The sequence below is a fragment of the Peromyscus maniculatus genome, chromosome 20 (assembly GCF_049852395.1).
Source record: "Peromyscus maniculatus bairdii isolate BWxNUB_F1_BW_parent chromosome 20, HU_Pman_BW_mat_3.1, whole genome shotgun sequence".
NCBI classification, from domain to species: Eukaryota; Metazoa; Chordata; class Mammalia; order Rodentia; family Cricetidae; genus Peromyscus; species Peromyscus maniculatus.
In genome coordinates this window covers 34,467,863-34,491,996 of record NC_134871.1, presented here as the reverse complement: position 1 = coordinate 34,491,996, position 24,134 = coordinate 34,467,863, and the positions used below count along the sequence as shown (strand labels likewise).

Below are 24,134 nucleotides of genomic sequence, written 5' to 3'. Positions count from 1 at the left end.
GACTGTCTTCACCTAACGTCCACTCCCTCATCTGTTAAAATGTTGCATGACTGAATGAGGTTGAACGCATATATTAAGTGCCTGGAACAACTCCTGATCCACGACAAGGTTCCATCAATATTCGCTGTCATGTGACTAGCCTGGCACAAAGACAACAACTTTGTGTACTGCCAGGTTTGATGAAAATCATGGGGGTGCAATCTACTTCAATTGATACTTTGGAGCCAATGCTTAAGAATCTTCACCTTTAATCACCATGCCCATGTCTTACATCTGCTCTGCTTTCCCTCCATATCTGGAGGAACCAGGGATACTAAGCAGAGCTCTTCCCTTTTGGTGCCCTCCAACAACCACTCATTTATGGGTAAATAAATGTGGAGACTGTATTTCACTCATTTTTGGAATCAAGCATGTACTAGTTGCAATAGATCTTCTGTAATCTAAGGAGGATCGTTAGCCTGTGAAGATAGTATGTATGACACCTGCCTTCTGGGATGTGCTTTGTTAGAAGACAAGGTTATACTGCACCAGCACATAGACCTGCCTTAGACACAGCTACCTGCTATCACCAGGCTGAAAACTAAGCTATTCTTAGGAAAATCTTGGCTTAGGTCTGGCCTTCTGGATTTCCTTACTCATATTTCTGATTCAAACTCGGTTAAATGAAAACTCTTCAACAGGAGAGCTGAAGAAATTATTCTGGACTCCAGCCTAGTGTGCATTTTTTTAAGAGGCGGAGCTGTGTTTAGAAATAAGGATAAGAAAATTCTGTTCATTTGGCAAATCAAAACCTGCTGCTTTTGAGCATGGAAGAAAAAGAAAATTCAAAGCAAAGTTTTCATCTGACTTCATCCACAGATGCCTTACATGATAGGAACATCTGATGGATCTCTGTTTTCCATGTGTCAGAATGCTTTTGTGTGCACTGTATCTATTGATATATATAGTAAATCCATGCCCTAATTCATATCTCTTAAAGCAGATATATCAGGGCAATTATCCTAGTTGTTATAAGGAAACCCTATGAGCTGGATGACTCAGAGATTTGGAAGAGCAATCAAGAACAGCATTGTTTTTTACACCCTGCTGCCTCCACATGAAGATTTGTTTTATTGTGTAGAAAACTCAAATATACTCAGAAGTAAATAAAATAGTATAATGAACTTATGAAGTCCAACCAACACATGTCCAGCCTGTTTTCTCGGCATCCTCATGTATGTTGCCCACTGTCCCTTTCCTCCAGTTATTTTGAAACTAATTCTACACATCTTCCCATTTAATCTGCAAATATTTCAGTCTATCTAAAACCAGGGAGCTTCTCAATTAATCCCAAAGTTATTACCACACTTTTTAAAAGAAAACAGAAGTTGACTAATTCTGTCAAGCTACTAGGCCATGTTTCCATCTATTAATGAGTAGTTATTCTTAAAGCCTGCTTATTTGAATTGAGACCCAAAGTCTGTGTCTTGCCGTTACCTGATAAATCTCTTAAGGCATTTTTAAATCTTTACCACCTCTCTCCATCTTCTTTTTTCTCGAAATATTTTGTGAAAGCCATCTGACTGTTGAAAATGTCTCTCTGTCTTGTTTGTCAACTCATCCTCTAAGGTTATTGAACGTATTTCTCAGTTCTTTGTGTTTTTCATTGATTGTTCTGTATAGAACCTTGGTAAGATCCAGTTTCAGTGTTTTATGAAATATTTAATTGGTTTCTTTACAAATTACCTTTAAGAGGTTATCATATCTTTTCATCTCTGTTTTGACAATGTTAGCAGCTACCCATAATAGGCTATATTCATTTATTTTATAGTGTGACACACTAATCTCACCAGCAGCCCATAATTTGTCAGCTGGAATATAATAGCGAACTATCTTGTCATCAATTATATGTCACCTACAAGTGTAGCTCATAAAGCAAAGTTAATGTAGAACTCTTTCCCTTTAAATCTACCCAGGCAAAGTCTGCCAACGGGTTTTATCCCTCAGCATCATTCCAAGGTGATGGATGAGCTTGGTTCCTTAAGTCACTGTGAATTTATGTATTTTTAACTTGTTTCCTGTGTTTCCATCCACTGCAGTTTTTGTTCTTATGGGATCTCAAATTTGCCACATTTTTGACCACTGAAATGGGTTTTTGAGTCTTTCTGACATACCCCAATAATCTCAGGTAGACTTGTTTATGGTGTGAATATATGTTTTAAGCTTATGAATTTTCTGTCCTAAATTTTACCTGTTTCTGGCAAGAGTATTGATTATGTTTATGGGAACTTGTATTTTGAGTAGTTTATAGGAACTCTAATTATGAGTTGGAAGTGCATATTGGCAGGAGACTTTCACTGTTTCCGGGCCTTAAGAGTAGGTAGCTAGAAACACATGGCCTGATTTCACAGTGATATTTCTGTTTCTTACTGAAAACCAGAGGCATTTTTGGACAGTCTCTCGTGATACACAAGCTGACCTCCAACTCACTGGGTAGCAGATGGACTTGAACTCATTATCCTCCTGGCCCTGTCTGCCAAGTGCTGAGGTTACAGGTGTATACCACCAAGCCTCGAATGACCAGAGGCTTTTATAACCACACCAGTCCTGTGTCTGTTTTATGCTTTCCTCCTCCCCCAAAATTCTGTTTTCAATGACAAAACCACAATGTCCCATTTGCTTCACCGTGCAGTTCACATGTAATAGTCGAGATTAATAATGCAAATATTATCACCTATGGTATGATTATCCTATGTGGGTTGTGAGTGTTGGGGTGGAGCTGTGTGTAAAGGAAGAGGGGGTACTCTTAGGTTTTTAGGTAGGTAATTGATATATGATGTGCAGCATATATTTTCTTCCCTTGGAGACCGAGCCATCAGAGCATAAAGAAACATTGTTCATTTCTTTCCATAACTACAATTAGTTCCATTGTGTATATTGCTACAGTTTGTTCAGCCAACAGAATGAACACTTGGATCATTTTCAGCTTTTACTATTACAAATGCAGCTGAATGACTGACCTTGTGCCTCCTCTGAGACTTGAAAATAAAACACAGACACTAGCTAATTTTTTTTAAGTCTTTGAATTCAGGACATCCGACCATGTGTCCAACAGTGTAGCATGTTGTTCATGCTTATTGCTAAAGACTTGGAAATAACAAGAGCCCCAGTGCTAAGATAAAGATGTTTTATGAGTTGCCCTTGAAGAGAAGCTTTCCACCTCCAATATGAAAGGAAATCAGGACAAGAGGAAACTAATGTGCAATAAATCAGACCTCCGATGTAATTTTTCCCTCACTGTTTGGTGGTCAATGGTAGTTACCTCTAATTCAGGGACAGGGAAACTTAGATTAAGTCCTTTTTCACCCAGGTGACTGAATATGATTATGACCAAAAGCTCTAAACCTTAGCTGTCTGACATGAAGCCCAAGATCTTCCCAGTATTCCTCTGTTCATTTGTTCCTTATTGCCTAACCAGGGAGTTTGCAGTCTCTTGAGTTGACTTTAGAACACAAGGTCAAAACCTAGCTTCACCCCTAAGTGGGGTATAACCACCATGGTCAGGTGACGTAACAGTGTTTGTCTTGACTTCCTCGGGTGTGAAATAAAACTAAAAGTATTGCCTTCTGATTAGATCTACTGTCTGGATCGAAAGATTTAATATTTATATAGTGCACCAAGCAGAGCAGGGCACACAGGCTGCCACCTGAGTGTTATGTGTTTTTAATACTCTCATTGTTGGGGTAACAAATGCTGACAAGCTTCTGCCCTGTGAGGGATACAACTCCTCATGGTGTCACACAGTTCAGGCTGCCTTCACAAATTTCCTTAGACTTGGTGGCTTACACACAGAAATTATTCACTCACAATTCTAGAGGCTGGAACGTTAAATACTGAGATCTGACGGGGTTTGGTAGCTGATGGAGGCATAATTCTGGCTTGCAGAGAACCATCTTGCTGCCCTACACACGGCCTTTAATCAGTGTGTCCACATAATAAAGGAAGAGCAAAGCTGATCCTGTCTCCTCTAATAAGGTCAGGAATCGCATCCCACCCTCAAGGTCTCATTGAACCTTAACTTCTTTCCAAAGATCCCATTGCTAAAGACATGCCACCAAGAATTAAGAAGTAGGGTTTCAAAATAGGAACTGCTGAGGGCAGGGTACACATTCAGTTTAAGATAGAAAGAATGTAATATCAAACAGATGGAAAACTTCCTGGACATGTGCTACCTCCAGTCAATAGAGGACGGTATTGTCACATAATCCCACACCGGAGGAGATGATCTATGTGCAGATAGCACCTGAGAGGACAGATGCACATCCCTGCAAGCTCTGAGCATCCTCCGATAGCTTGGCTTCAGGCATGTGCCTTCCGATGAGAAAATCAGACTCTCTTTCACCTGGGAGGAGTCACAGGGAAACCTTCCCCACCACCTTACAGACATGTGTACCTGAACCTACTGCTTCTCTGTGTCTCTTGTCAATTATAGCTGGAATACACAGCCCGCCTGGATTTTCTGTGGCGAGTACAGGCCAAAGAGGAAATCAACGAGATGAAGGAGCTGAGGGAACACAATGAGAACATGCTGCGAAATATCTTACCCAGCCATGTGGCCCGCCACTTCCTGGAGAAAGACAGAGACAACGAGGTGAGCCCAGGTCTGACTAGCTAATGGGAAATGGGATGGTATACAACTGATCACACTGATCCCAAGATCTAAAAAAAACTCCATTACACTTGGGAGATGTAAGAAAAAAAGACCATGCCTACCATATGGCGCCTAGCAATCCAGCATGTCTGATGCTATGAAATTTACACACTGTCTCCCTTGGCATCTAGCACTTTGCCTGTTAGATGGATATAAGACAGACTGGATTGGAATTACAAGGTTTTATATGTGTGTGCATATATATATATATATATATATATATATATATATATATATATATATCCAACAATTCTAAGTGTATACTCAAAATAATTGAAAGCAAGGTCTCAAAGAGATGAGAAATTTATGCCTTATGTATAGTAGTCAATAGCCAAAAGGTGGAAGCAACCCAAGTCTTCATAAATAGATGAATGGATTAGAACATGGGGCTACATATTATAAGCTCAATGCCTGGTCAAAGACCCTAAAGTAGCTAAGGTAAGACCCTAATGAGAGGCCTAGAAGGCAATGGAGATAGAAAGAAGATGAGCTCCATCTGTGGGAAGTAGAACTAAAGAACTCAAAAATGGTGCTGATGTGAGCAATGAGAAATGAAAACACAGAAACTATTGTGTTTACCATGTAAATTTGAAGGGAAAGTTACTCAAGAGTGAACAGAATTCTGTTTCGAATACCAGAGGTTAAGTGTGTCAGAGTGCTTGACTATGCTCTGTGAGACATGTGGGTAGACCCTAGCAACATGGACAGAGCCCCAGGAGCCACCTGTATACTCTGCCTCAAGAAGACACCTCACAAAGATGAAATAATCTGGCTGCTTCATTTTCACAAGATGGTGAGCTCAAGGATGCAGATTAGGCCAGTCTTGATCACCAATGAGCCTCGTGCCTGATCCTTGATCCCTTGCTGAAGCACTCAAACAAGGCCAGCTGACCCTTAGAAAGGTGGTACAAAGGCCATGTGTGCTGACATGGAGGTCGGGATGACACTGCCTTTCATTACAAGGTTTGCAATCAGCTCAACAGAGACTGACGACCCTTAGAGTAAGGTTACAACTATCTAAGGTTACAGGCTATCTCTTAGAAAAGCCTGAACCAGCTGGCTAAGACATCGACCACTGGTTACAGATTTGCTGGCTTGTTTTAATTTGTGGGTATGATGCCTTCCCGAACATAACGGTGTCTCCAATTGGCCCAACTACACACTATCATTCATATTACCTCTAAGATCCTCAAAGATGTTAAATGTGTGACCCTTGCCTTGGGACCTTTGATAGCAGAACTGACATAGTCCCATCCAGGCCACAGAAGAACAAAACAGTAAAAGATAAGGCATGATTGGAATATCAAATTGCAGAAGCACTTGGCTCCCAGAGGGCCTCCCCAGTACAGATCAAAGCTACTCACTCTTCTCAACAGGTGCTAGAGTAGAGAGAATGTGGATGTTCATCAGTCATGACCACCAGATGGATAGGTAGAAACACAGGAGCCTCAAAGGGGAATCCCAAGCCAATGACAGAGAGCTACTTTTCAGTCATAACATCATAGCAGTGAGGTACCTGAGTAAGAGAGAAGAGAAAATGATATCATCCTGAAAGGAAAGAACCCACCTGGAGATGTGCAAGACTCCAGGTACTCAGCTGGGCTGTGGACCAACCCCACTGAGCAGGATCATAGAAAGTCTCTAAGAGAGGGTGACATCTGAGCAGAGATTATGATTACTGAGAGAGAATGTCCTCAGGTCTCAGATATTCTTTCTCCCCTGGCTTTCACTTAGTATAAGAAGCACAGGACTTAGTTACCAGCAGCCTGGGCACAGAAAGGCTCAGACAACACAGTTCCCTGAGAAAGGAGAAGAGCAGTTTCCCCGTATTGGCAGGCGGAATGGAGGAGGGGCGAGTGTGAGTGTTCAGAATCCTCTACACAGTCCGAACCTGTACTCCCAACCCACAGAGAAAGATGACAATATAACAATTATAGCCTTTCTATATTCATCTACCCTTCTACAGTTTACAACATGTTTTTAGCTTCTTCCAACCCAGAATAGAAAGAAGCAGATGGCACACTGAAAACAGTTAATTAGAGTGAGTTAAATAAAACCACCATCTCTAAAGGTGGTGGGTAGGTTGCATGAATCTCTTCCACATGACTCTCCAAGCTCCTTCACTCTCTTTTCTAATTTGCCTGGGTAGGGTTAGGGATAAACTGGGTGCATAACATCAATAATCACCCTTGGGCTTTGGCACCCAGATGGGGATTGGCAGTGGGGGACGGTGCAGGGAGAGGTGAGTGAGAAGAAGCAGTGAGGCCAGGATGGACCCGTATTTCCTGGGAATCACATAAGGCTGCCTGTATGCCTCCACAGACCTCCTCTAGCTGCCGTGCCGCTCCCATGTGAGAGCAACGTTAGGTTGTTCTCATTTCTTCCAATCCAAAGAGATGCTAGCTCTGTGTCTTAGTTCCGGGAGGTTTACTAGGGGCCCCTAATTCTCCCTTTATCTTTTTAGTTGAGTCCATTGTATAGTAACCTGAATTATCTTGCTTTGTTTGTACCACCTTGCTTTGTCTGTGTCACTGACTGAAACAGTGAGGATCAGGAAACAGATAACAAGACCTCTTGGGTCAGAGCGTTGTTTTTTTGTTTTGTTTTGTTTTTGTTTCCACTACTGTGGTAGAATGCCTGAGCAAGCAAGCATCTTAAGGAAGGACATGCTTGCTTGCCTATGGTTTTCAGGATTCTCAGTCCATTCTGATTGTGTCCATAATTTCCATGCCCATGGTGACACAGAGGATCGTGATAGAGGCACATGGAAGAGCAGAGCTGTTTACTTCACTGCAGCTAGGAAAAAGCAAGAAGTGGGTAGCAGAGGATACATTCCCCAGTGGCCCACTCCCTACTTTCTGCAATGAAAATCCATAAAAGTATCCATCAGTTATATTAGGGCCCCTTGCACTCACCCAGTCACTTCCCCAAATCCCACTGGCTGGCAGCAAAGTCCCCAGTCCACGAGCCCATTACAGACAGTTCATATTTAAACCACAAGAGGCAGCGATTTGCAGAGTTGTTTCCACCTGCTCCCCAAAGCGACAATGGTGAAAGCAGTTACTGGGAGCAGTGACAAAGTCCCAGCCAGCAGCAATGCCATGGGACAAAGCCAACCGGAGGGGAGCATTTCATTGTGACCAGGTGCAAAGCAAAGAAATAGTCAGCACCCTTTCACACTTGAAGGGATGAAGGTCAGAGAGTCTGCCTTGCTGCCTAAAGTCATGTGACCACATCTGCAGGGATCATCATCTCTCTTTCCACATTCATTGCCCTGACCTCCTGGGGGAAAACTCCTCATTGATCTTTTACCTAATCTAACTGGGGAGGATATAATGAGAAGAACCTCAGTGACTATGGCATGCATCACTGACGTTATCTCCTCAAAAATTGGTTTGTGTCCAAAATAAAGAAGTTTCTCCTCCCATGTGGCAGGTCCAATAGTATGAGTTCCCTTATCTGCCCCTCATGAAGATGGAGGCACAGCACTCTCCATGTTCTGTGTCAGCCAATGAGTAGGTAAACTGAGCCATTCTGGTTCCATTTCCTAAAAGAAACAAAGGATCCCATTTTGGTCCTGTGTGTATCTAACCCATCATCACCTGAAAGCCTGTGCTTGTGGATTTGTCTTTATGTATATTAGTGTCTTCTGGACATTCTCTCCACCAGTGAGCATCTGGCCAAGAGGAGAAGTGGCTCCACCCTTTCCCATTCTTCTCACTTCCAATCGATGCAATAGTCAAGAGCTGAACTGGATCCATATTTTCAAGCTCAGTGTTTTATCTAACATAGATTCCCCCAATGTTAAATCAACTTTCCATTCAAATAATGAGCTAAAGCTGTTCCAGTTGTAATGTTTCTTCCTATTTAACATGGCTAGTACTGCCATCATTCCTAAATGAATACATTATTATTATTGCCACCGTTAGTAGTAGCTTGAGCTCTGGAGTCAGTCTATCCAGTTATAAATTCCTACTCTACCCCTTAATAACTGTGAGTTTTAAGCAAAATACTTAACCTCAACCTCTCTCATCCTCCCATAGATAAAATAAAGACCTTAGTTATAACTGCCTCAAGCAGTTATTGTGAGCATTAAATAAGATGATCCATGCAGTATTCTGTGATGTGCCTGGCATATAAGTGCTCAGTGAAAATAGCTGGTGTTGTCATAATTTTATTTTTTAAGAAATCAGAGCAGTGGCTGGAGGGATGGCTTTGTAGGTAAAATGCCTGCCAGGCAAGTGTGAGGAACAGATATTGGACACCTAACACCCATATAAATGCCAGATAAGCATGATGGTAATTACAGCAGTTGGAATGCAGAGAGAGGGGATCCCTGGAGCAACCTGGCTAGTAAGACTAGACACATTGTTGGTCTCTCAGTTCAGTTGAGAGAACCAAGCTCAGTGGAAAGGGTAGAAACTCCAAACATCAGCCTCATGCCTCCACACACATGTGCACACCCATGTACACAGCATGCAAACATGTACGCTTACATACAAATGCACATGCATGCAAACATCCATGCACAACACATACACACAAACACATGCAAAATGAAATAAGAAATCAGAGCATTCTGAATGTTGGCAAGACTGAGGAATGAAAAGAAAGAGAAGGGTGGGGGAGGAGCTAGGATTCATTGGATCTCCAGGGGGCAAATACTGTTTAGGAAGCCCTCTGGTGGCTGACCCTATTGGACTTGCCTGAGAACATGAGCACAGGAGATCTGGCTTGGCCCCTCATCTTCCATATGGTGGTGTGGGCAGGGGAGAAATGCCCTCCACCCACCCTCACTACCTGTGGCAGATCAGAGTGCTGACTCTGTGGTCATAAGAGTGGGAGAGCTGTCCCTGCCCCTCACCAGCTGCAACACTCAGGAAAGTAGCCCCTGTACCTTGCCTGAGCAACATAGTAGAGCTGGCCCTGATGGTGCAGGTGTGGGAGACCCAACCCGGAGGGCATGAAAACAGGGGAACTGGCTCCGCCCCTTGCTCACCACTGGAAGGAGTTAACTAGCCAGGGCAATGCTGGAAAGCTTACCCTGGTGGTAAGGACTGGGTAGAAATGGTGGGCTGACCAGCCCTGCAACTATCCAGGCCCAGAACCAGGGTTATGAGTTGGCCCATCCCAGCATCTACCCCATCTATGATCTGTAGGAGCACATGAAGAGGGCAGTCCTGTGGACCCAAAGCTGCAGGATCTCCATTACCCAGGGCAACAATAGGATATCCAAGAGGAGTCCCAATGAGGGCCCAGCATCAATAATATAGCAGAAACCAGAGGCCTTGAACCAGACCAATGACTCTCTGCGATGAACATTTGCAAATAAAGATATGTAGATATACAGGTTTACTTCATGACTCACTGAGTCACACTACAGCTTTCATGACATGATTTTTTCCCTTTTTTCCTATGTTTTCTATTTTCTCTTAAATTTTATTTTGTTTTTGGAGGAGTTGCAAGGGCAGAGGATGGATATGAAAGGACGGGGAAATGAATGGGATAGAGATGCATGATGTGAAAGACACAAAGAATAAATAAAAAGGAAGTTTAAGAAAATAACAGATGAAGAAAAAGCCCTGGTGGGCAGATATTTTACACAGTGGAGGCATTTATACTGCAGGGAATAAAAAGAAGTTGACTATGGAGTAGATTTCAGAGGATAAGATTTTCTCTTTTCTATTTTTAAATAGAAGTAGAGGCTGTGTGGGCTGAATTGTGCTTCCTCAAAATTTGTGTCTGAAATTCTAACCCCAAGGACATCAAGCTGTAGCTGTCATAGGGGAGATAGTTGTGTTAAAATGAAGTCATGCAGGTGATCCTGGTACAGTCTCACTGGCATCCTTGTAAAAAGAGAAGATTAGAACCCAGGGTAAAGAACACAGTAAGATGCAGGGAGAGATGGGCATGTACCATGTGAGTAGAAGAGCCTCTGAAATTCCTTGATCTCAGATTCTCAACCTCCAGAATGTTGAAAAAACACATTTCTCTTGTTTAAGTCACTCTATGATAGCAGCCCGCACAAAATAATATTATAGGTAATTGAGCAGTAGAGACTTTTACCCAAAAACAAACAAACAAAAAGCTCAGCCATCTGAAGGATATGATTCTTTGAGCTTACTTACACAAGTTCTCTGATTCATGAAGCAGAATTAGCTTTCTTCCATGCATCCATACCTGCCCAAGGCCAAGGTGAGCAGGGTCTGCCCTCCCTTTGGAAGCCATTTGCTGCTGCTCTTCTCTCCTCAATCACTCTGCCCAGCCAGTCACCAGCTGCCTGTGTTTCTTTGGAGGAAAACTACATTGATTCACACTTCAAACTCAGACATAGGGCATGATAGAGGAAGAACACGTGGACTAAAGAAACCCTAGAAGCTTCTACCCTGCCTCTTCTACTGTTAGCAACATGATCCAAAACAACAATGGACTTCCTCTGTCTCATTTGACTTATCTGTGAAATGAGGATAATAATGAGAAACGTTTGCTGGATTGTTATAATTCATCAGGTTCATGTGAAAGTACTATTTAGGTTTTACTGTTTCTGGATAAGACCAAAAAGTCATTAACTCAGCAACTAGTTGTGAGTTAATGTAGTTTGTGTAAGGCATGCATCACATTTCAGGACTGCGGTAAACACACCAAGATGAATGGCATGTATATCTTTGCCATCATGGGATTTGTGTTTAAAAGAAGAGTTGGATGTTAGGGCAATGATGCTAGGGCAAGGAGTGTATTACAGAGCTGCTTGTGGCACTTTGAGAGCATTGAGCTGAGCCCCGTGCCCCCATTCAAGAGCCTAGAAAGTTTCTGCAAAACACATCTCTACATGATTAGTGAAGACCGGAAACCAGACGTTACCTGGTTACAGAGCTAACCTCCGACTGGAAGAAAATTTCTCATCACTGGACAGGTGGCAGAAATGAATTTATTTACATGGTGACATGAAAACTGTTTGTTTCTTCTGGAAGGAAACCTTGAAAACTAGAACGTAAGAGGCAGCAACTTCCCTGTCGGAGATCCTAGGAAATACAGAATGGAAGGAAGAAAAAGACACTGATATACGATGCATTATTGGGTAGATCAGCTACCTATGTGGGCAATGAAAGCCGAGTCTTACAGTTCAAAGTTACATGACTCTAGGAGTGAAGGAGGAAGATACAAAACACCACTTCCCATGAGTTGTTTGTGGAGACCTGTGATTTAGGGATGTTAATTCTCTGCCTCTTCAAAGCTACTGGTCACATGAGCAGAGTGCCCTCTTGTGGCCAAAGAAAAAACTCACAAGACCTGCAAGTGTTGACAGTTGAGGAGGGTGAGACAATCTCATGGAGGGTGTCTGGAGCAGTTGCGACAACAGGATTTGGAAGCGGAGAAGCCAACTGATAGTATAACTCAATGGAAGAGTACAAATAAGCAGGGCTCTGAGTTCAATGTCAATACAAAAGTAAAAAGTAGAAATGCTTTAGTGTTTTACGAGTCCAAAGAATTGGGGACTCGTAGGCCTTATGTTAAAGAGATAGGCGATAGTGAGGCCATAAATATGTGCCATGATGTGGTGTTAGAACTTTATGTTAAGGTTAACTGTGGGCCATTGGAAGGCTTTAAGAGTGGAGGAGTGTGGTCAGTATCCAGCATCATACATATCCCTTTAAAAGGGTCACTCTAGGTGGCATATGAAGAATGCTTTGGAGTAGAACAAGGCTGGAGGCCCTCAAGTTGGAAGCTTTTCTATTATTGGTTAAGCAAAGCACTGGAAAGAGGCTTACTTTTAGAAATAGCAGCAACACTAAGATAAGGTCAACAGGATGGGATCAAGAAAGAGCCTGAGATAACTGATATGCCCTCTGTTGATTTTGTAGCTCTGGTGTTTTTAATAGTAGGGAATGAAGAAACAGATGAAGTCTTAGCTATAAAGAGAAACACACTAAGTGTGTAGCATCATAGTTTAAAGAGTGTGAGAAGGTGGTGCACGCCTTTAATCCCAACACTTGGGAGGCAGAGCCAGGCGGATCTCTGTGAGTTCGAGGCCAGCTTGATCTACAAAGCGAGATCCAAGACAGGCACCAAAACTACACAGAGAAACCCTGTCTTGAAAAAACAAAAAAAAAAACAAAAAAAAAAAAAGAGTGCGAGAACAATCCAGGGTGATCACACCCCAAGAACTAATCTAGAAACATGAATTTGGAAACTGCTATGGAGAGGTTGAGCATCATTGAGATCTGCCAAGTGAGATTGTACAAGGTGAACAAACAAAACACTTAAAATAGATGAAAGGTTTTTCCAAAATAAGTCCCTAAAGGGGGCAGGCATAAGAAAATGAGGTATTTCACCGAAAGTCAAGAGACACAAGGTCCTGAGTGGCCAGTGTGCTGAGCTACGTGGATGCTCAGTGAGATGGGAACTGGCACGTGTACACTGATTTTTCCCAATTTGGATGACTTTCTCTCCATTTATTTCATTCCAGCCTGAGATGTGAATAGCAATAGACAGAGGAGAAAGAGGAGAAAGACAGCTTAAAAAGGATGGAAACCAGGATGAGGAGGGACTGGTTGACAGACACAAGTGTCTGCAAGATCATTTCTTCTTAAAAAAGACAGAGAGTGGGGACCAGCATGGAGAAAGCAGGAGTAAGACAAAAGAAAAGAGAGGTTAACCGTGATGGCAAAGTTGCCAGAGTTGAATGAAAAAGGATGAAATAATTACACACACACACACACACACACACACACACACACACACACACACACACACACACGCATAAAGAAACCAGGGTAAGTTACTGCCCAGTCTCAGCTTTCTTGGTAAGGCAGGAGAAAGATCATCTATGGAGAAGGACAATGTGGTAGATTAAGTTAAGGAGAATCCTGAAACTCTGGACCAGTCATTGAGAAGAACAGAAGATTTAGCCAAGGACAAAGGCGTGACATTCAAAAGTGCTGGCTCAGCTGAGGTTGAAGACCACACGATTCTGTGATTTTGATCCAAGGGATGGAACATTTGTGTCCCTCCAAGTCTTCTAAGGTATATTTTTCTGGCATACCCTAGTAACTTACTTCCTCCAAATAGATTAAAATTTCTATTCTCCCTCACCTCCCAATAATACCATCTTATCAATCTATCAAGGGTTAATGCATGAGGACAGAGACCTCATGACCCAGGGTACCTCTCAATAACTAGATCTACCAGCCAGGGACCAAGGATTTAACAATGCATCTGTTGGAAGATTCTTTGTGTCCAAACCATGACAACTGGAATAGTGTGCTTATTAAAGAGTTCCAAGAAAGTTTCCTTACTCCTTCTGGCATGTGTGGACACAGCTAGAGAGTGTCATCTTTGAACCAGAAAGTGGCTCCTCATTATACACTAAATCTTACAGATACTTACAAGCATCCAGAATCCCAGAAATAAATTTGTAGTTTATAATCAATCCAGACTGATGTATTTGGTTATAGCAGCTTGGGAATACTGAGACATACAGTGCTAACATGTCATGCCTGAACTCTCATTTGTTTGTCCTGCCACTGGATTCCTATCTGCCAGGTCCTTATGTACAGGTAGCATCATTGCAGAACTTGGGCTCTGATGATTGTTTCCACCTCCTCTCTACCCCAGGAGCTATATTCGCAATCCTACGATGCTGTTGGGGTGATGTTTGCCTCCATCCCTGGATTTGCAGACTTTTACTCTCAGACAGAAATGAACAACCAGGGAGTGGAATGTCTGCGCTTGCTGAATGAGATCATCGCTGACTTTGATGAGGTAAATCTTAGTATCAGAACTCTAGGATGCATTTCAAACACAAATATGTATTAATTTATTTTATTTTTGCAATTAATTTCCATCTGAATAAATGGATGTCTTGATGTATGTATAAAATATAGACTAGTTAAGTCAATCAACATATTTATCACCCCACTTTATGGGAAAAAACACTTAAAATGTAACCTCTTGAAGATGAAATACAATACATCATTTACTTTAATTACTGTCTTAGTTAGGGTTTCTATTGCTGTGAAGAGACACCATGACTATGGCAACTCTTATAAAAGAAAACATTTAATTGGGATTGCTAGTTTACAGTTCAAAGGTTCTGTCCATTATCATCATGGTAGGACATGGTAGCATGCAGGCAGACATGGTGCTGGAGAAGTAGCTGAGAGTCTTACATCTTACAGACAACAGGAAGTGGTCTGAGTGTTACACTGAATGAAGCTTGAGCAAAGGAAACCTCAAAGCCCACTCCCACAGTGACACACTCTTCCTCTATGAAGGCCTCACCTACTTCTGTAGTTGGAGTTTTCTCTCTGGGTCCTGCCAAGCCCTGGCAGTACCTTAGCCCACTTATAAAATAAACACACAGACTTATATTATTTAAACTGCTTGGCCATCAGCTCAGGCCTACCATTGTCTAGCTCTTACTCTTATACTAAGCCCATTTTTGTTAATCTATATGTTGCCATGTGTTCCATGGCTTTACCTGTTGCTTCTACATGATGCTCCCTTAACAGCAGCTGGTGTCTCCTCCCCTCTGTCTTCCTCTCCTCTTTTCCTCTCCTATACTTCCTGTCTGGCTACTGTCCAATCAGTGTTTTATTTATACAGAGCGATATCCACAGCACTTCCCCTTTTCTTCTTTTTTAAAAAGGAAGGTTTCAACTTTAACGTAGTAAAATTACATATAAAAAAAAAAAACAATTATCAAGCAAGAATTACAGTTACAATGGCCCCTTTGGGGGCCATTTTCTTTCAAACCACCACAGTCGCCATAGTGTGCAGTGGTCTCCAGGACTTCTCCTTCTATCTACCTGAAACATTCTGCCCTATAACAAATATCTCCATATCCCCACCTCACTTTGGCTCCCTAATGGCAGTTATTAACAACCATTCTACTCTATGCTTCTGAGTTTTGTGTATTATGATCCCATATGTATATGTGAAATCACAGAGTAGTGTCAACATAAATCAGATACAAGCCCTTCTTGTCTCTCATGGCTTTACCATGCAAACTATAAATCACTTTCATAGAAGGAGGCATGGCTAGTGCATTGGTTAGGAGGTATGGTTAGGGCCTTGTAAGATGTGAGGGGGAACTCCATCCTGCATATCAGATATTTACATTATGATTCATAACAGTAGCAAAATTGCAGTTATAAAATAGCAATGAAAATAATTTTATAATTGGGGATCACCACACCATGAGGAACTGTATTAAAGGACTGCAGCATTAGGAATGTTGAGAACCACTACTCTAGAGGCTCCAGGAAAGAATCTATTTCTTGGCTTTTTTTTTTTTTTTTTTTTTTTTACTTTCAGAGGCATATGAGTTTTTTGGCTGATAGCTTCTTCCCATCTATAAAGCTATCAATCACATAAATCTGACTTTTGCTTCCACTCCTGTATCCCCATCTCTCGTTCTCCTACTACTGTCTTTTACTTATAAGGGCACTTATCATGTGACATATCCCCAGGTTAGTTTCCATCCCAATATCCTAATCCTAATCTCACCTTCAAAGTCCCTCTGGCCATGGAAGATAACATATGTGGATTCCAGGGATTGGAAACTTGGCATAGTTGGGGCCTGACCCAGGAGCACGTTTCTGCTTATTGAAGTTACTAAAGACCAAAATATCCCTTCCTTAACAATGGTATCTAAATTCCGTGCAACATTGTAGGAAATTTAAAGGCTTTCATTCAATCAGCCATTCATTCAGCACCACTGTGCTCAAGGTTCTGTCTATGTTCTGAGCAGTGAACAGAATTGGCGATGACACCTGCCACCAACGTCGCTTACCCCAAGAAAGCTGACAGTCAGTAAACAAAGTCAGGACTATGTCTAAGGAAGGCAGGTGACACAGGACAGCAGACTAACAAGGACTGTATGAGAATGGAAGCTGTGTTCCATTTAAATGCAGTCATTGAGGCAATGTAGAGTAGACAGTCATCAGGCAAGATAAGAAAGAAGAACGGGAGTGGCCATGGCATTGGCTGAAGGAAGAGTAGCCCCAGAGGTGTTAGTAAAACAAGCATCCCAAGACAGAAGCAGGCCAGTCTTGTTCAAAAGTAAGCAAAGAGGTCCAGGGCTGGAGCAGAGCATAGAAACAATAACGGCTGGGTGTGGGGTGGGGTTTAGTGGTCATGGCAAGTTTTGCTGGGCTTAGTGAAGACTGACTTTGATCCTGAGTAGAACTAAAAGCCACTGAAGAGTTTTGCACTAAACAGGGGTATGTTTTGACTCATTCATAAATGGTATCACCTGGCCACTATGCTGGGCAAGAGGAGGCAAGGACAGGAGTGAATACAGCTGAATACCAATAGTGGTTTAGACCAGTGGTTTAGAGTGGGGTACTGCCTGGGAAAAGTGGAAGTGGTAACATTCTAAGTACATGTTGGATATAATCCCCAAAACATGTGTTGACTGGTTGGGGAACATTTTTTAGTTCTTATTGAAGCTTTTCAAATACCCTTGGTTATTCCAGGACTCACTGAAACAGTTGAGAGTATTTAGACACACCCATCTGACACTTAGCAAGTCCTTATCAACGTGGATTGACTGACTGAGTGCATGACCCTTAGAGAGAAAAGAAGCCACATCAAGATGTTCAACCATTTTAGTTAGATCTTTCTCCATAGTGAATGGAGGAGGCACATTTTCAGGAGCCCTGGGCTACTAGAGACCCACATAGATGCTGTGTAAACACAAGGACTAATGTCATGACCTGAATCTTTTGCAGCTGCTCGGAGAAGACCGCTTTCAAGACATAGAGAAGATTAAGACCATTGGTAGCACGTACATGGCTGTCTCAGGACTGTCACCAGAGAAACAGGTAAGGTCTCCTTGGACTCGGTCACACCGGTTGCATGTGCCTGACAGTTGTCATGTGCTGAGGAGGGCTTGAAGAACAGTGGGGAGGAATTCTAAACTGGACTCTCATGGTTGCAGGATGTACATTCACTCTTGACAAAGGGGGTTTGCTAGATGAGGTGCTGTTATTCTTTTAAAATATTCCAGGCTTCATTCTGAATCTCTCTGTTCACTTGAACAAAAATCTGTACCAAGAATACCTTGACTCTGATAGAGCTGTGGGTATCACAAAAATCCCTAATACTCATCCATTTCCTTATTCTTGCTTTCATTTAATCCCTCAGAAGCTGTTATGGCATAATGATTATGGCAGTAACGGTGGTGATAACAGTATTAGCTTTGTAAAATATTTGACTATGTGGTAGGCACCAGTGTTAATGGGGATACTAACTTGTACCTTCTAGGGCTGATGGGTGAGTAATCTGAGATAATTTTCATCTTCCCCATATGAAGGCTATAACCTGGCAAGTACACAATAGATGTTATATGAGTTTAAGTCGAAGTCACCAGAGAAGATGAAATTCTCATTAAGTCATTATTGCACTTATCCTTCTTCTACACATTTTTATTAGAGGAAGATACTCTAAGCATAGCTATATGAGATGAAACCCATGCTGGTATTGCAAGTGTGGCCCTCAATAGCAGGAGTTAGAAGACGAGTGCCTCCAGGCCACATCTAACCCACCACCCATATTTGTAAATAAAGTTTTGTTGTACACAGCATTCCCATTTATTTCTATCGTATTTTTTGCTCCTTTACAACCAAAAATGACAACATTGAATAGTTACAACAAGGACAGTATGATCTACAAGACCAGAAATATCTGATGCTTGGCCTTTGATTGAACTACCAAGCTCTGTAGGGTCCCAAATTTTCTTTCACACAAAATCTCATTCAATTGTGAAGAGGTGGACAGGGCCAACAAGTTTCACCTCAATTTACAGATTTGGAAACAGAGGTAAAGAGGCTCTCTCTCTGCACTTCTCTCGGGGTTTTCACAAATATGCATGTGAACATCCCTTAATCAGATGCTGTGAGCATTTCAGAGGAAACAGACACAGATTCTGGACTAGAAAAGCTACATGTACAAGGATAGGAAAATGTACAGATGGGCATTGATACAAATACATACACACCAGTGAGTATACTCAGGAATCCATAATGGGGCAACCTTCCTAGATACATGTATATGTGAAGGAAAGATGTGATGACAACCACGGACTATAGTGTTAATTGAATCTCCTGTGATCTCACGCCTCTTGGATACTGATGGCTTGAATGTGTAGGGGCTTCACTTGCATGGCTATTTCCTCCTAAGGAATGTGCACTTGGGGTTAGACTGCAAACCTCTGCTGAAGACATCAAATGTTTTTAACCCTGAGAGAACCCTTCTCTTGTTTTCTCCAGCAATGTGAAGATAAGTGGGGGCATTTGTGTGCCCTGGCTGACTTCTCTCTTGCCCTGACCGAAAGCATACAGGAGATCAACAAGCATTCGTTCAACAACTTTGAACTCCGAATTGGTGAGTTGCAGCTAGAGGTGGAGAACTCACTGAGCCAAGTGTCTTTGTTCCATCAGCCCCTCCCATGTCCTGGGCATCAAGCCAGGAAAGCTTTTTCTTGCAAAATGCATGAGGTTCTGTATGACCCTGACAAGGACAGGCACAGAGTCAACTCGGGCCTTTCTGGGCTTCCTCATCCAAGATGCTGGCAGCAAGGCAGGATCCTGACCCAGGCAGAAGTGCAAAGTAGACACTAGACTGGCCTCTCCTCCAGCACATCTGTCTAGTTCCCTCACCACTTGTACAAAGGCATGCTTAGAAAGGCAGCTAATGCCGGGCGGTGGTGGCGCACGCCTTTAATCCCAGCACTCGGGAGGCAGAGGCAGGTGGATCTTTGTGAGTTCGAGGCCAGCCTGGGCTACCAAGTGAGTTCCAGGAAAGGCGCAAATCTACACAGAGGAACCCTGTCTCGAAAAACCAAAAAAAAAAAAAAAAAAAAAGAAAGGCAGCTAATGACCCAAGAATCACGTAATTCTGACTTTTTCATGTTGCTCAAAGCTGGTAGCCAATGCATTGCTCTCTACTTCTTCTGGATAATACCTCAGACAACAGCAGGATTCTACCTCTGAGGCAGGCTATCATATACTGTGTTGAGGCAGAGACGGGCAGAAAGCAACAGTTTCTCAGCCACGCAGTCTCCTTCCATTGCAGGACAGACACTCCTTGTGCAAAGTGGCCACACAGTAATCGTTGCAACTGACTAATAATCCTCCATGTTTGCATAATTTGTGCATCCCTCCTTCATCTCCCCTGGGCTTTCAGGAGCCTCCAGAGGTCCAGCCTGAAAGCCCCACCTCTAGCTCACTTTTGCGTTTTGTAGATGAAGAAACTGGGTCCCAAAACAGAGGAGTTACTAACCTAACATCACATCACACAGCCAAATAGCCATGCCAGCAGAAGCTTCAGGGAGCCTGACTCTGAGATGAATTGACTTTCTGGCTACCAAGAGGAGGTTTAAGACAACTTGTGCTGTGGTCCTCCTGCTGTAAACATCCTGTGACTGACAGGCCATTTTATTCTATTAGACTCTCCCTTAACAGCTTGCAAGAAAAGAACAGAGGTTAAAGAAATATCAATATCTGTTCCTCAGATCAGAGGAATGTCACATGCTTTTGTTCTTTGAAGCAAGGATTTTTATTTATGGTTTTGATCTATGGATGGGATGTTGAAGGCTCGATCCCATATTTCTCATCAATCTCCTGTCCTTCCTGAAATCATTGACTTCACAACTAAACCAAAAATCAAAAAAAAAAATAATATTAGCCCTGAAAAGAGAAATGGTCTAAGTAAATTCCAAAGATATTGGTGAGATCAGGGATGCCGCTTGATGTGATATATTAAACTGCTGCTGTCGTTTCACTGATCTCCAGGGTGAGAAACTTTAAACCCCCGCTAGACTGAGAATCTCAGTCTGTGTTTCATGTCTGTTATAACCAACTCTGTGACTTGGAACAAGACACTGAGACTTTCTTAACCTCAGCTTTCTCATGTGCTGATCACCTCCACTGCCTGTGACCTCATAGAAATCATATGAGAGTCAAATGACACAATGTCTTTCAAGGTTTTAAAGAACTAATCATCATTGTGATTCCTGTGTATTCTACAGCCTGTGTGTGTGTGTGTGTGTGTTGTGTATAGTATGTAATGTCTATACATATGTATAAATGTGTTGGGTATAATGTACAGTATATAGTGTCTGTGTATGTAGTATAATGGATAGTGGATTGTGTGTGTGCAGTGTAGTGTACTAGATAGTGTGTAGTGTGTGTATGTATAATGTAGTGTATAGTGTATATGTGTATATGTATAGTATAATGTATGGTGTCTAGTGTGTATGTATAGTGTGGTATATAGTGTGTAATATATGTGCATATGTGGAGTATAGTATGTAGTGTCTGTGTGCACATGTGTTCTATTCTTGCTTCTGCCTAGAATGATCTTATCCAGTTCTCTATGAGACTAGTTCTATTCCTTTCCTCAGGTCTCTGGTTAGGTCTTTCCTAACCGCTCTACTCAACAACATAATGTCTCTGGTCTCCTATTTCTACACACTGATAGTTTTTGTTTTCATTATCTGTGAATATTATACTACCTGCTTTTAAAGTTATTTTCTGCCTCTCCAGAAGGAGACAAACCTATGTCTTCTTGCCTCCCCTACTCTACCAGTATCTCACATATCAAATGCCTAGTCAATATTTAGAGAATTATTAAATTCTTTCTTAGAAGAGACAGATGTGCACAGTACACATTTAGTGAAATGTGGTCATTTCTAGAAGAGTTATCTAGACTTCCTGAAGGAGTAAGCATTGAGACTATCATTAAAAGCATTTCCAAATGAAGAATGGGATTGGAGCAGGGCACAAAAAGGTCAAACAAAACAAAACAAAGAAGAGAAAAAACAAGACTACAGCACCAAGGTGAATATGGTTACCCGGTGAGGGAATTAGAAGTTCAGTTTGGCGTGGTAGAGAGGGAAGAATGGGGGCAGTGAATTAGGCTGGCAAGCCAGGCAAAAGCTAGGAAGCTATGAGTTACAATCCTAAAGACCATTGGCTTTATCCTTAGAAACAAAGAAGTCCTGGCAGATGTTTAAATGGGTTCTCACTGGATAGCTGTACAAATCAGAAAGCCCTTTCCCTTCATGTAGCAATGGGAAAGCAGGCTTCAAGAGGACAAGGGGGTATACATGAGACATTGCCATGGGAGAAGAGAATAGTGGTGGAGACCTAGATGAAAACAGAGAAGGAAATGGTCTGCCCAAGCTCTCATATCACTGTGCAAGAAACAAAAGAGCCCAGGGCCCTGAATCCTGGTCAGCACTTTGATCATTCCACATCCAAGATAAGTCTATGTGCGCGTGGAATTGAGGATTCTCTTATGTTGATCACTCTCTGGCAGTGGCTTTGCTCATATTACTTTATATAAACTTCATTTTATATTCCAATTCATAGATGGGTAAAGTGAGGTCCATATAAGTTAAATAACTGATCCAGGTGACTCATCTAGGTTGAGGTAGGACCTGGATATGCTGTTCCAGAGATGACACACATGCCTATCACTTCCCTGACATGTCCAGATGCCTAACTGCACTTCCTCTACCTTACTTCTTGCTCTTTTGGGTTCTTTTGTAGGCATCAGCCATGGCTCAGTGGTAGCAGGTGTAATTGGCGCTAAGAAACCACAGTATGACATTTGGGGTAAAACTGTGAACTTGGCAAGTCGAATGGACAGCACAGGGGTGAGTGGCCGGATCCAAGTTCCAGAGGAGACCTATCTTATCCTGAAGGACCAGGGCTTTGCCTTTGACTACCGAGGAGAGATCTATGTGAAGGGCATCAGTGAGCAAGAAGGAAAAATCAAAACGTACTTTCTCCTGGGAAGAGTCCAACCCAACCCATTCATCTTGCCCCCAAGGAGACTGCCTGGGCAATACTCTCTGGCTGCAGTTGTCCTTGGCCTTGTTCAGTCTCTCAACAGGCAAAGGCAGAAGCAACTCCTCAATGAGAACAGCAACTCGGGCATCATCAAGGGCCATTACAACCGGCGGACTTTATTAACACCCAGTGGGCCGGAGCCTGGAGCACAAGCTGAAGGCACCGACAAATCCGATTTGCCATAAAAGCATTTTCTTTGTGTTTCTTCCTCTTTTTTTGTATTTCTTTTATATATAAAATAAATATACTAATAAAAAGGTTTAATTTTTTTTAGAACAAGGATGGTTTCATTGGTCTTTGAATATACCAGATCAAGGACACAATTTGAGGTTCTCTTCATTCACCACCCTTTTATGGATCACATCTTATGTGCAAAAGGCCAAAGTTCTTCTCATCTAAATTAGAAATGGGGGTTTGTAAATGGAGCCTTGATGTTATTGGGTGCCTAATAACAACTCACATTTTTTTTGAAATCTAACCATATGCCAGGCCAAGTATTATGTTAAGTACTGACCCAAGAACCTCATAGTCCATACAGTACCTGCACGTTCATTCAGCTGACATTTGCTGAGGATCTGGAATGCACCTAAGTTGTTCCACACCCCAGAGAAATTCTGGCAAAAGCGTTTTCCTCATGGAGCTAACATTCTACTTAGGAACAACAGACATATTGTTAAAGCAACGCATAATCTGCTTTCAGACAGGGACAGAAGCAATGAAAAGGTTAAATGTAGGGACTGGAAGAAAGGCTGTGTGGTTAAGAGGGCTTATTTTCTTCCAGAGGACCTGAGTTCTGTTCCTAGCACCATGTCAGGTAGTTCACAACGGCCTGTAATTCCAGTTCCAGGGGCTATCACCCCTCTTCCGGCTTCCATGGGCACCTGTGCATATGTGCCACGCACTCACACAGAACGACACAAACACCTAAATGAAAGTAAACATTTTTAAGTTATTGGAGGTCAGGGATTGGGCTGAGTAACAGGGATAGCTTTTTCAGGCTGTGATGCTGGAGAGGAACCCTCCATAATGTGAAAGTGGAAAACCCAGGGAGGAAAGTGATGTGAACAAATGGGCCATTGAGCGCAAACCCCCTGGGGTGGGTTTGCATTGGAGGAACAATTAGAAAGTCGGTTGGTGGGGTTAGAAGCTAGTTTCCTGGGAAGACAGCATCACATCCTCTTCTCTCGCAAACACGGGCTGCCAGGAAAGTGTCATACAAATGAGAAAGCTGAAAAATGCCAAAGGCTTTGATAGTTCACCTAGTTAGCTATAGAAAGAACTTCAGATCCATATGAATCAATAAACACTCACTGCTATAACTAATGACCACCAAGCTTAGAACTAAAACACAATGAAAGATTGATTGGCTATAGCTGGAAAATTTTATCCAGAACATGCTCGTGACTCAGTGATGTCAAGCCCAAAACTAAAACAGATAGAGAAACAGACACTCCAACCTGGATCTGGGAGGTTTGGCTTCATTCAGGACTCCATCAAACACAGCAGCAAGAGACTGAGTCTCCAAAAGCCCCATCAGGTAGACTTCTGGTCTGGGATCCAACATCCAATCCAAAGCTCTAAGT

At 42.3% G+C, this 24,134-nt stretch overlaps 1 protein-coding gene across 4 annotated transcripts in view; it reads left to right on the top strand.

Moving 5' to 3' along the window:
• Adcy8 (adenylate cyclase 8) overlaps nucleotides 1-22,831 on the top strand; it is a 218,738-nt gene extending 195,907 nt beyond the window's left edge. For all 4 annotated transcript variants that reach the window (XM_076555978.1, XM_006980305.4, XM_015998848.3 and 1 more), the window contains 5 exons: nucleotides 4,472-4,630; nucleotides 14,306-14,452; nucleotides 17,425-17,517; nucleotides 18,964-19,078; nucleotides 22,249-22,831. In XM_076555978.1, the coding sequence (XP_076412093.1) occupies nucleotides 4,472-4,630; nucleotides 14,306-14,452; nucleotides 17,425-17,517; nucleotides 18,964-19,078; nucleotides 22,249-22,736 (1,002 nt within the window). In that variant the 3' untranslated portion in view covers nucleotides 22,737-22,831. The remainder of the gene's footprint in view (nucleotides 1-4,471; nucleotides 4,631-14,305; nucleotides 14,453-17,424; nucleotides 17,518-18,963; nucleotides 19,079-22,248) is intronic.
• The last annotated feature ends 1,303 nt before the right edge of the window (nucleotides 22,832-24,134 follow it).